The following is a 13,661-nucleotide window of genomic DNA, read 5'->3' as shown; positions in this document are numbered from 1 at the left end:
TTAAATTTTACCTATTTTAAAACTCTATTACCCAAATGCTAAAACTACATTATCATTTACATTGTCAAAAATTTATGATTGCTTTTCAAAAGACTAATTTCAAGAACAATTGTATGCCCCACTTAGGGACGACATCAAAAGTTCAATGAAGGATAATAAACTTAAAATTCAAATAGTTTTTTCACTGACCCCCCTACCCCCCTATTAACTTAATTTGTTCACTGACCCCCCTACCCCCCTATTAACTTAATTTGGGGAAAATTGATTGACCCATATGGATATATGTAAAAATCAATGTCGGATAACCAAATCTTGCAGCAGTTCAACCCCCCCCCCCCCCCCCCCCCCCCACCTTCCCCAAACTATTTGAATTAAGTTTTTTATCTTACATTGATCTTTTGATGTCGTCTTTTATGGGCATCATGTTTTTTTGGTCTGTGCATCTGTTCGTTAGTCTGTCGGTCCCACTTCAGGACGGTCAACATGGTTAAAGTTTTAGGTCAAGGTAGTTTTTGATAAATTTGAAGTCCTATCAACTTGAAATATTGACAAATGTTCCCTAAGATAATATGATCTTTCTAATTTTAATGCCAAAAAAGAGTTTTTATCCCAATTTCAGAGTTCACTGAACATAGAAAATGATAATGCGAGTGGGGCATCCATGTACTATAGACACATTCTTGTTTACATAAAATTATTCGTCTTTGGTTCCGTGACTTGCCAAAGGGACCTGGTTGGTGTATACCTGCCAACAGTCACTATTTGCGGCGGATGTCCCCCATGGAGGCTCTCAAATTGAAATTTTGAAAGAGCAATTTTATCCACAATTTTAAACAAAACAATTAATTTTAAAATGACTTTAGGATTATAAAAGTATGAAGAAGCCAAACCGTGACAACATTAAAATGTATTTGAATGCCTCTTGAAGGTTGTTTAGGACTATGACAGCCATCTTGCACGCAAAACCCCCATGGACATTTTGAAATGTTGGCAGGTATGTTGGTGCTAACACAGTCACTGGTTAGGAATGCTTGGATGAAAAACATTTGTATGAATTGGTGTAAGGAACCACTTCAAAGTTGACATCTCGATATTATACCATGACTAGTTAGCAGGACCAAATTTGTCAGGATTTTACCATTTTTTCATAACTGGAGCGAGTTGGCCAACATTTATACATCAGGATTTTACACTTTGTACAAATTGTGTGAGTTGACAGGACTAAATTTAACACTTTTTATGAGTGGGGCGAGTTAGAAGAAATTCGTGGCGATATGGTGTGGGACGATTTTACAATGGGGCGAGTTGGCTTCTTTTCAATGAGACTATTTATTTCTTCGTGCGATGGGCTTAGTTCTTTTTAAGCTGAGATGACTTCTCATTTACATATTTAATTATTTAATATTTTCTTAATAAACCTGACAAACTAGCACTGATTTTACATTGTTTTATCTAAATGAGAAAGGTTAATTTTCAGGGCACTGGTATTAACACTAGAGGGCGCTTTTGATTTGACTTCCGTCAGTCGCATTTCCGTTGAGAATGTAGAAATAAACCAAAACAGATACAGAAAAACAACATTTAAGCTCTCATTTTGACATTTATAAGATTGGAAACTACTGATATGTAGCAGAAAGCCAGCATTGAAAACATGTCCAGGATGAAAAGTAAATGAATCAAGTTGTTAAGAAAACATGCAGCTGTACTTTGCAGTCTCAAGTTTAAACAAGCAGCTGACAAAAAATATTATACAATTGTAGTTTTCAGTTACTATGAATTAAAAATAAGGAAAGATCATTTTTTTCCAAATTAACATAGTATGAACTAAATTATAATCATCTCTGTTGTGTATTTTACTAAATAAAAAACAAATAAAACTGCATTTAACAGCAATTTTTCATTTTGAAATAAAGAAATTCAGATACCTAATCAGGGGCGTAGCTAGGTATTCAGTCAACTGTAGGCACCAATCGACAGGGGGTCTGTGGCCGCTTAAGGCCCCCAGCAGGTCCAGGGCATAGCCCTGGTAGGGGGTTTAGGGGGTGGGGGCAAAGCCCCCCTACGGAAAACGGTTTTCAGTGTTTTATCTGCAAAATTGTATGTACAAAAATATTAAATTTACTGGTTATTTAATCATGATATATATAATATAAATGATGAAAACTTCGAAGAATTATGAATAATGTACCATAACATCTGACTGTTAAATTAAATAACGCAGTACAATTCGTGATATTTACAATATACATTGCCCAGCGTAGATCAGTGTATCCCTTTAATTAAGCAGTACACCCTGTTAGCATATCCTATTCCTTTCTGAATGATATATACGTTTAACTTAATAAATAGTACTTATTGACGATCCTTCATAAAAAAATTATGCTTTTGGCTAGACATCAACCATCACTCTGTTGAATCTTAAACCTTCACCCTAGCCACACAAGCACATACAGACATAGTCGATGCTTAACAAAATTCAAGAAATTCGTTTTTCTTTATATCCTCTACTGTACAATCCCTACCTGCTTAGGAATTTTGAATAATTGTGGCCATTACACGCAGATTTGAGAGTACTCAAAATTACTGGAAGCCAGTTGATTGATTGATTTTTTTAAATCCAGTGTCAAATATTTATGCAATTTCAGGACAGTTGAAAAACAAAATTACAATAAATACAACTTGGAGCTAGGTCCTGTAATAGGTGTTGTCCAGGACGAAGGTCTGGAAATTCAAAATGCCATGCATTGGAAAATGAAGGATTATTGGATAGGAGCAGAAGTTTTGCCTTTCAGTAGACCAACTATGAACTCCTCAAAGAGTTGCATTCTCTCTACAACTAGGCATCGGTTTTAATGTCCCCATTCTGACCAGACGTGACTGTGTATTACACATCCTGCACAGCCAAACGGACGACCAACATTGGCAAGTCGGTTGAAGACAAAGTGGAAAGATAGTTGAAAACTAACAGCAACTAATTATAAAACTCATGTGTCTAAGTTGAGGTTCATTCAAGTTTTTGTTGATAGTCTAGAAGTGAAATGAATCTAAACCAAAGTTCTAGTTTATAGTTTCTATATAAAATACAAAAGTAAAAACATTGAATTCTATCCAATATTCCATTCACTAAGGACGAGAGACTAGTGTACACATGACATTCGATAATTAAAGAGTTTTGACAACTTCATCTACAGATAACGTTGTTTATTATTTTTTTTTAATAAAAAAAAAATATTTGTGAAAAAATTATGTGTAGGCGCGTGCCTAAAGAGCCTAACAATAGCTACGCCCTGCTAATTATGCTTTACAGTTGGATGCATGTTATTTCACATCACAATGACAAATGTATGATGAAAATTGGTATTGTTACGACAAAATCTATAGAAAAGAAAGATGCATATATATGGCCCTTTATATCATAGTAAACACCAATCATAAAGAGCTGCAAGCGAGCCAATGAACACTTCTCTTTCAAATCTCACCACTTCTCCCTACGAGTTTCAGAAAGAGAAGTCACTTCTCCGTATGATTTTGAAGAAGTGAGCTCTTTTTAGTGTTAAGATATTGATTATTCCAAAATTTAATCTACTATGTAACGTATTGCTTGTGTCATATTTTTCTACAATTTTTGTGAAAAATTGGATTGTTGAACAATTCTTGCCAGATTTTAATGAAACTTATATCATAGGTTTAAACAGTTTATTATTATATCAGCAATGTCTCAGACAAGTTTGAAAATTAGTGCAAAGTAAGTAGGTGATCTGCTTAAGTTTGTTTGATAGGATCAACTTGTGATAGATCAATTATATTAAGTATAGAATTGCTTTAATATTTATAGTACATATCAATTTGATGATTATTTTCAGGCCTTGTCCTCTAGATAATGGTCCGGCAACTGAATTAGTAAACAGGCAATACATGAAGCAATTTAATAGCAGTATTAACTTTTAACACAAATTTCTAATCTTTTATTCAGGTGGGACTCGTAGAAAGTGTAGTACTTGCTGTTCAGATGGACAACAGTATAATTATCATCCAAGCAAGGAAACTTTTCAACATCTATTTAAAAGACAGTATTCAGGAACATGTATAAATGCTCAAAAAATTGTCAATGACTACGTTTCGCATCAGGCCCCAGGATTAATGAAAGAAAAAGAATATGATCTGGGAAATAACAATAAAGTATTCGCATCAAAATGGCTAGATGATAAGCAAGTTGTTTTTGGAACAAAATGCAACAAGGTATGTATTCTTCTTGTGTAATATTTCTATTTATGACACACTGTATACATTGTATCGATCATTCTTTTTTAAGTGTGGTCTAAAAGCATAAAGGCCTTAAGACATTAGAGTCGATTGATCTTAATTTTGGTAGTCTTACTGAGCTTCCTTATTGAAAAATCTGTCATTTCCCATGATGATTCTGTTTATTAAATTGGTTGAAATGAATTACATTGATTTCCCAGCGAAAAAAAAATTGATAATTTCACATGTGAAATAAACGGGTTACACTAATGTCCTGACAATGTCCTGACAAAGTCCTGACAGAAATGTAAATGCCTAATACTTTTTGTTATTGGAAGGATTTACTTGAAATTTGGAATCAAGCAAGATGAGAACTTATATTTAATAAATAAAATAAAAAAAATAAAAAAAAATAATTTAAGACTTAGAAAACTTGACCTGTAAATCCTTCCAATAACAAAAAAGTATTAGGCATTTACATTTCTGTCAGGACTTTGTCAGGACATTGTCAGGACATTGTCAGGACATTAGTGTAACCCGAAATAAACATGGTTTAATATTTCTCTCCTTTGAAGTTGGATCAAAACAAATTGTGAATGCATAGAAAAGATGTAGTTCCTTACATTTTCTACATTAATTTCATTAAAAAAAAACCTTTGGGGCAATTTAAGAAAAAGAATAACTTACCAAAAAATTTAAATATAAAAAAATATTCAACTCATGACCAAACAACCCTGATAATTAACTCATGTGCTACATGCACTTGTAAATTAATGTGTTGATATTTAACCTTGTCAGTGATTTACAAGTACCTTGCAATGTACATACATTTAAAATATTCAAATGTAGATTTAAGTTAGAAAAGTAATATTACATGAAGATGAGTCGAAATCTGCCTTATATGTATTTTGATAACTTACAAAAAATTTTGTTGGATAGAAAAATAATATAATCATTACCTGCTATTTGAATGAATGACATACACTCTTTTCCAGTTGATGGTAATGGATGTTTATACAGGAAGAAATATTCAGATTCCATCTTTAAAAAGTAGTGATGAGAGTCCGCCAGCTGATTGTCCTTGTGGTATACACGCTATAGCTCTCAACCCGTCAGAATCCCTCTTGGCAACAGGTGGAGAAAATACAAATGATCTGGCAGTATATATGCTTCCTACTTTCGACCCCGTTATGGTTGGTGAGGTAAGTATTAAAATAATTAGACTAATGCAGTATATATTAAGGTTTATGATGGTAACAAACATTTAAATGACTACACAATAAAAGCAGAATTATTTAATGTTTGGGATATGCAGCATAGAATAAGACATTTTCAGTCAAGAAGTTAATTTTAGAAGTCAGAGATTTTTGATAGATTTGAAAAATAACTTGAGTATATTGGACTTCAATTGAAAATTTATAAAAATCATTTCAGCATTTATTTCAATAGAAATTTTTGAAGTAGCTGAAGTTTTTTATAGAATGTATGTAAATTTGTTAACAGAATTATCAGAAAATTCAACTTCATAATTCATTTGTCATTTTTTACTTTTTTGGAATCGAGCGTCACTGATGAGTCTTTTGTAGACGAAACGCGCGTCTTGGGTAAATACAAATTTTTATTCCTGGTATTTATGATGAGTTTATTTCTTACTGTTTACAAAATATAGAACGAAATATACTATAAAAACAAATACAGACACCATATGATTGTTATGTATCATTGAAAAGAAAAATAAGGGAGAAATTTGGAAATGACAATTTTGATGTTTGTGTCGAAACATACAATACAACTGAAGAAAAGAAGTGAATGCCTCAACAACACCTTATGTGTTTTTTCTATCAAAGAGGAATACATGAGAATTTAATACATAGTTTTAACTTTGTCTAAATGGTATTAACATTCTATTTCAGTGTTCACATTCAGACTGGATATTTGACATAGAATGGGTAGATGATGAGTATGTCTTGACAGGTGAGAATCTTATCACAATACATTTCTTTAAAATGTATAGTTTTCAATGCTGAAAGGATTTGATATGTAATACATGTATGATTGCCAATGCGACCATATGAGATGTGTTATGATTGCCAATGCGACCATATGAGATGTGTTATGATTGCCAATGCGCCCATATGATATGTGTTATGATTGCCAATGCGCCCATATGAGATGTGTTATGATTGCCAATGCGACCATATGATATGTGTTATGATTGCCAATGCGACCATATGAGATGTGTTATGATTGCCAATGCGACCACATGAGATGTGTTATGATTGCCAATGCGACCACATGAGATGTGTTATGATTGCCAATGCGACCACATGAGATGTGTTATGATTGCCAATGCGACCACATGAGATGTGTTATGATTGCCAATGCGACCACATGAGATGTGTTATGATTGCCAATGCGACCACATGAGATGTGTTATGATTGCCAATGCGACCACATGAGATGTGTTATGATTGCCAATGCGACCACATGAGATGTGTTATGATTGCCAATGCGACCACATGAGATGTGTTATGATTGCCAATGCGACCACATGAGATGTGTTATGATTGCCAATGCGACCACATGAGATGTGTTATGATTGCCAATGCGACCACATGAGATGTGTTATGATTGCCAATGCGACCACATGAGATGTGTTATGATTGCAGTAAAACAACAAAAGATGTGATGTGATTGCCAAAGAAACAACAGAAGATGTGATATGATTGTAAACAGGCATGGGGTAATCGTAATCAGTAATCGTAATCATCTGTAATCGATTACATTTTGCAGTGTAATCCTATGTAATCAGTAATCATGCCATTTCTGATTACAAGTAATCGTAATGTAATCGATTACATGGCAAAAACAGGTGTAATCATGATTACTTTTAGATTACTTTAAGATTACATTCATAAGATTACTTGATGATTACAAATCTTGTATAAATATGAAAATAGTTTTTGATAGACAAGATGAAAATAAGAAAATGTAAAGCTTGAATGAAAAATCATAAAACTAGTAATCACAATGATGGGACCTTGTTTAATGTGATCATCTATATAACAAATTTGTATAACCAAGTGTTTTATTTTGTTTTAACAGTTTACAAAAAGAAATTTACTGTCCAATATTTCTTTGTGAAATTGAGCTCTAATGGTGCCTTGAAAGCATTTGTTTTCCTTGATTGAAAACTTCTGATATTAACTCCAATTTCATATTAGTTTACCCAATATTTTTACCTAAATACAATTTGTAAATAAGACAACAGGAGGTAGGATATAATTGCCAATTAATTAGCCTGAGATAGCTCTGTTGATAACAAGGGGTCTGTCAGAGGAATTAATGCCAGAACGTTATATCTTTGTTGAAGTGAAAGTTGTGTCGCTAAAAAGTGAGGGTTTCTTCAAAAAATATTTTTTATGATGAAATAGATTGATAATTTATTCTGTAAAAACTAAATGAAAGTTTACAGAGAAACAATAGAATTGGGTACCAGTACAGTTTTTGTATGGTGTTGGTAAGAAACAAAGGCCTATAAAATTTCCTTTTTTGTTGCAGGTTCAAGAGACAGTCAGTTAGCTTTGTGGAAAGTAGACAATTTAGAAAAAGATGAACCTACAGAAAGCACAAGTTTAAAGTTTCCAGACTATAATATTAAAAAACCAGAAGTGGTTAAACTATGTGATAAAGCTCAGAAAGTCAGGGCATTGTGTTTTGATTATAATAGAAAGGTGAGAAATTATCTCCCATGCCAAAATGTGATAATTTAGAGTTTACGTCTTCTTAATCTTATAATTAATAGTAGTATTACTTGAATATTTTTATAGTACATGTATATCTGTAGCACTTAAAATAATTAATCATTTCTGGATAATAAACAAGGCAAAATAACAAGTTTATTGATTTATCAAAATAAAGTAAAACATCTACTTTTGTTGAAATATTAGTGTATGTAAAATAACAGTATGTTCTCATTGAATTCCTTAAAGCTGATTTTTATCTCAACAAAGATATTAAAATGATAGTTTGAAGATATTTTGTTGCTGTTTTAGGAAAATATGCTATAATTTGAGAGTTTGGAGAAGTTGCAAATTATCATGATTCTCTCAGATTATGGATGAATTGGTTGTAACAATGACTTCATGATATAAGTTGTGAATTTAAACATTTCACCAAAGAATTGGTTTCTATATATTTCTTTTTGCAGGAATTAGGCGTATTGTCATTAAATGCATATTTCCATATATGGGATGTAGAATCATTTTCGCCTGTAAGTATTTATTTTTAACTTATTATAGAGACAATTAAAGAAAAGAATGAATTAGATTCAGATTTGCTATAGTGCCCTTGTAGCTCTTTAATTTTACAGAAGATAAATCTTTTAACTTTTTGATTTCTTCAAATATTAAGATACTGAAACAAAAGTATCCTGATATTAAAGTAAATTATTATCAATTATGGACTTTTGACAAGTTTAATACATTATATATGAACCTGTTCAGATTATATTGACCATGGACAAAGTATCAGTATCATTTCTAAATAAGTAACTTTGAGTCAATATGTTTAAATAGTGTAAAAATACAAAATATATATTGGATAACATGTGACCAAATAAATCAATGAGAAACAAGAAACATCAAACCTTATTATAATGTTGATCATGCAGTTACTGAAAAACTGTCATTGCAGTATTTTGGAGGACAATTGAGGTTTAGTGAAACTTAAGTTTATAACAGACTTACACTTCATGTTTAGCATTCATATACTGATAATTCTCTTAACCTTCAATAAATGTCTAAGTGTGTTTTGAAGAATAAATTGAAGAAAATGTAAATTTTTTATTCATAGGTGAGTAGTAGAAAATTATTCCACTCTAGAGAGAATGTGTGTATGGCTGTTTCTATAGATAAGACGATGTATGCAGTGGGATCTCAATCTCATATTAATTTGGTAGACCCTAGGTCACCTAATACTTTAACAACTGTGATATCTAAATACAGAGGTGGTGGTAAGTACTGTGTATTTGCTTGTTTTAAAAGTTAACCAGATTTTTAGTATTTTATTCTAAACAAGAAACCTGTTTAAGTTCATTATAAAATAGAATGCCTTTGAAATTTTGTATATTTTATTCTGCCTTTTTGGTACATGCAACAGCAGTTTTTATGAGGATATCAGCATTGCATTCTTGCAGATAGTTATATATACATGTAGTTATATATCTTTAGGAATAACAAAAATAAAAACAAACTAATTGTGGAATAAATATAAAAAAGAAGATGGAGTAAAACAATTACTATGAAATACTTAAATGAAAGTAGTTAATAGGCTATAAACTTGGCTTAATTTTAGATATAAAATAACTTACTTTTCACCAAAACAAATAAATATAGCGTGACAAATACTAACGTCTTTTTCATTTACCTTGTCATCTGTATGCTGGTTATGTATTTTATTTATACATGTATTTGTTGACAGGTGTGCGGTCACTGAGTTTTAAAAATGACATACTAACAATTGGTACAGGTGTGGGACATGTGTTGTTCTTTGATGTCAAAGGTGGAAAATACATAGAAACTGAATGTGGGGATGTTTGTTCACTTAAGGTTGCCAAAGGCTGGTTGGTAGGTACATTTGTATATTCAATTAAGAAGAGCACCATAGAAAAAATATCTGAAAGTTAAGATAACTAAAATAACTGTGGCTGCATTATTATTCGTTTAATACCAATTTTTGTGGATATTATAAGTACATGGAAACCACAATTCTAATTGTTCAATGAATTACAAATTTTCTACAGAAATGTATGCAGAATTATTCTTTACTAAAAAAAAATTTGTAATTTCTAGAGTACTCAATTAAGCTCATATACCCCTAACCATCAATAAGTCTTTTTAAAGCAGGAGTTTATGTGCACATGTTGTGTAGGAGGTGTACAAGTTATAGCATATAAATGAGATATCAAGGCAACAACACAAAAACAAAAACATATCTGGCATTCAACTAGGAGTTTACATACAACCATCAATGTACATACAACCATCAATGGAAAAGTCTGTTCTACATGTGAAGCTCACCTTTAGTCTAAAAAAGATACAATTTAAGTAGACACATTAAAAAAACATGTCGCTGGACTTGGTACAGTCACATAAAGATGTGGCAGATTTTTAGTTGGCACTTAAGTTTCCTCCATCAACAAAGTTAGACAACCATGATAGTTAGTGTAATGTTTGAAGTGGCACTAGGCCACAACTATCAATTGTCAATACTTTCAAAATTTTAATTATTAGTAAATATAAGACATGTGAAAAATAATAAAAAGTAAACATTACTATTTGTAATTTGTATCTGAAAGTTATGTTCAATTGATGTGAAAAATAATAAAAAGTAAACATTACTATTTGTAATTTGTATCTGAAAGTTATGTTCAATTGATGAATATTTTGTTTTTCAGCTTCATGATGAAAACTATCGAGAATTTTTTATGGAACACCTTTATCCAAATGCTATTTATACACATCAATATGACCATACAGGAACTAGACTGTTTACAGCTGGAGGACCACTTCCAGCTGGGCTCTGGGGCAATTATGCTGGACTATGGTATTAGTAGCTCTATTTCTTGATTGACAGAAGAAGGAAGCCATATAAGGATGGTTGATTGACAACCTGGACTCGAATTGTTTTTGGTAATTCATTACCTCAATGGTTTGAATGGTTATACACATGCTAAAAAAGTGAACTGAAAATGGCATTGATAAAGGGATGTCCCCGGAAGTAGTTTGCATGTAAAACAAAGTTCATGAATTCACTTTGATTAATTTCGTTTCATTGTAAGAATCAAGTTATGGTCAGTACTGTATAACAACCACAATTCATTGTAGATATTCAGTTTTCATCTATAGATTTATTTTAAAGGGATGCCTGAGTCAACTCTGTTAAAATATTGTTACTTTTATCCATTTTTGCTTCAATAAGCTGTTGTTAAGTCAAATTTTGTTACTTTTTTGCTTCTTTAGTTTTCTGAATGACTTGTATAAAATTAGTAAGTATTACAGGAATTGTTGAGACTTCTATTTGTCAAATTGGAAATTAAGGAAAAGGAAGTTTCTGAAAGTTAATTATTTTGTTTCTTTTTCTGAAAATATGTACTTTTAAAACAACTTATTATTTATATTATATACAATAGACTTATTTCAATGGGCATTAACTGTAAAATGCTTTTATTATACAGTTTAAAAATTTTATCATAACAAACACAAAATGATATGATGATGGAATTTCATATAAACAAAAGTGGTTAGAAATAACAGGTATATATGGATCTAATTTATAAAATCTATAAAATAACTGGCAAGGTCTTTCTTGGAGTGTTGTCATTAATTGGTTCAGATCACCACATCATGTTTAGTATTGAATTCATGAGTATTCACAAACCATTTTATAATTTGAATTATTTATAATTTGAATTTAGAAATAAGAATAAATCAAATAAGAAATGAACTCATTTTGTAAATTTGTTACATTTTTCTCTTCAAATATTCATTCAATAATTTTTAATGAATATGCTTAAAAAGGAATTTTAATTTTACATACAAATGTTTATTTTCTATAGACAATGCATGAAACACTAGTTACAGGTATGTTTTGTTTTTTTTCATTAGCAGTTTCATTTGATATTAAGAATATAAAGGTTTCATTTTGTAATTCTATTGTGAACCGTGTAAAAAAAAAAATTGGGAGAAATAATGCTTATACTATATAGCAAAGTCTTCCTAATCGAGACATCACAGCCATGGAACTTTTTTAAAACAAAAAATATCAAAATGCAAAGACATTTTTAAGTTGAAATTGTTATACACTGCCATAATGATTTAAGTTAAATTAGTTTTATTTTAATTGTTGAGTATATCTGTTATGAATGACCACAGATTGATGTAGTGATACCTTTGCTTGTTGTAATAAATTAAGAATAACTGTTATGAATAATTGTATCAAACATTATCAGATGCATTTAATAACAAATGTTGAAATTCAACTAAATTGAAGATTTTATTTAGATAATTTGCAAAAATTTGACAACAAAGTTGCACATATGTTGCATTCTATGATTTACTTTCCAACCAGAATTTTATGAATTTTTAACAGAATGTGTGGTTGAATGGTAAAAAATAATATAGTGTGCGACAGTTCAGTATGATGTGTTAATGTGTTGTTTACATATAAATAAGATGTATGAGAGGTGAAAGTTGGCAGTACATAGAATGATGAAAGAAAAGTTCGAATAAGAAGTTGAACATAATTTGGGTTATCCTGCAATGCAATTAAATATTTTGTGTTATGATTAAAGTGTTAATGTTGTCACTGACTATACTATTGTCAAAATCTGTTTACCTTAAACAATATTGCTTTATGTCCAAGAGGATATTTTAACAGATGATGTTCACACTGAATATAACTTCATTGTAATTGTCTCATTATTCTTGGTTAGTGTCTTATTTTTGTTAATTTTGTTTTTAAATCACTGTTCTAAACAACATAAAAAAACTCTGATATGATTATATCAGAAGTGTTCTATATTGATGTTCTTTTCCACTGAAAAGGTCATATATTAAAAATAGAATGATTTTTGTTTTTGGATTTATTCTTCCCAGGATCAATTATGGTCTGCTTGTGTGGAAATTGTCTTTGTCCATCTGAGGACACAATAGTTTTATGCCATGTTGCTTTCATTGCAGTGATACATGGGATTACAATACAGCTGCAGCAGTGATGGCATAAACTATTTGTATTCAGCTTTAGATTTCAGAAGCTAGAGTATTTTGATACTTTAAACCTTGTATGCAGATACCATATGTTTGAAAGTTCTGTCTGTCATATGTTTATTGTCCTTGACCTCATTTTCATGGTTAAGTGACTGTTATACACTGCCATGCTGATAGGTAGGGTATTGCCTAACCTTGACCTCATTTCATAGATCAGTGGTCAAGGTTTAAGTTACATGGTCAAATCCATATCTTTGATATTATTATAAGCAGGAGGTGTATGGAATGATTGTAAGAAGTTTGTTCATGTTCCGACTGGCAGGTTTCATCTGCCCGTTACCTCTGATTCATGGTTTAAAGTTTAGTTTTGATGGTTTGGTCTATTTCTCAGATACTATAAGCAATAGGTCAAGTATATTTGGTGTATGGAAGAATTTTAAGGTGCACATATCTGACTTGCAAGTTTCAATTGACCTTGGCCTCATTTTTTTAGTTCTGTAGCAGGAACAATTCTGCCTAAGATTCGGGGATGCGGACCACAGCTAATTCTAGTTTGTAAACTGATGTGTGCGGAAAACGACTGATGCCAAAAGTGATGCGCTATAATATATCAAAGTAAGTGAAACCAAAAACTGAAAACTATATATAATT

General features: G+C 31.2%; 1 protein-coding gene across 1 annotated transcript; it reads left to right on the top strand.

The window, feature by feature from the left end:
- Positions 1-1,477: 1,477 nt before the first annotated feature.
- On the top strand, positions 1,478-12,872 carry LOC139519544 (DDB1- and CUL4-associated factor 12-like). Its single transcript, XM_071311710.1, has 9 exons — positions 1,478-1,667; positions 3,974-4,239; positions 5,238-5,444; positions 6,156-6,216; positions 7,804-7,976; positions 8,453-8,515; positions 9,097-9,256; positions 9,724-9,869; positions 10,700-12,872. The coding sequence occupies exons 1-9, from the start codon at positions 1,652-1,654 to the stop codon at positions 10,853-10,855; spliced, it is 1,248 nt and encodes a 415-aa protein (XP_071167811.1). The 5' UTR covers positions 1,478-1,651; the 3' UTR covers positions 10,856-12,872.
- Positions 12,873-13,661: the final 789 nt, after the last annotated feature.

Source organism: Mytilus edulis, chromosome 4, assembly GCF_963676685.1.
Source record: "Mytilus edulis chromosome 4, xbMytEdul2.2, whole genome shotgun sequence".
Classification (NCBI taxonomy): Eukaryota; Metazoa; Mollusca; class Bivalvia; order Mytilida; family Mytilidae; genus Mytilus; species Mytilus edulis.
The sequence above is the reverse complement of the archived record's forward strand: the minus strand, read 5'-3'. Positions and strand labels throughout refer to the sequence as shown.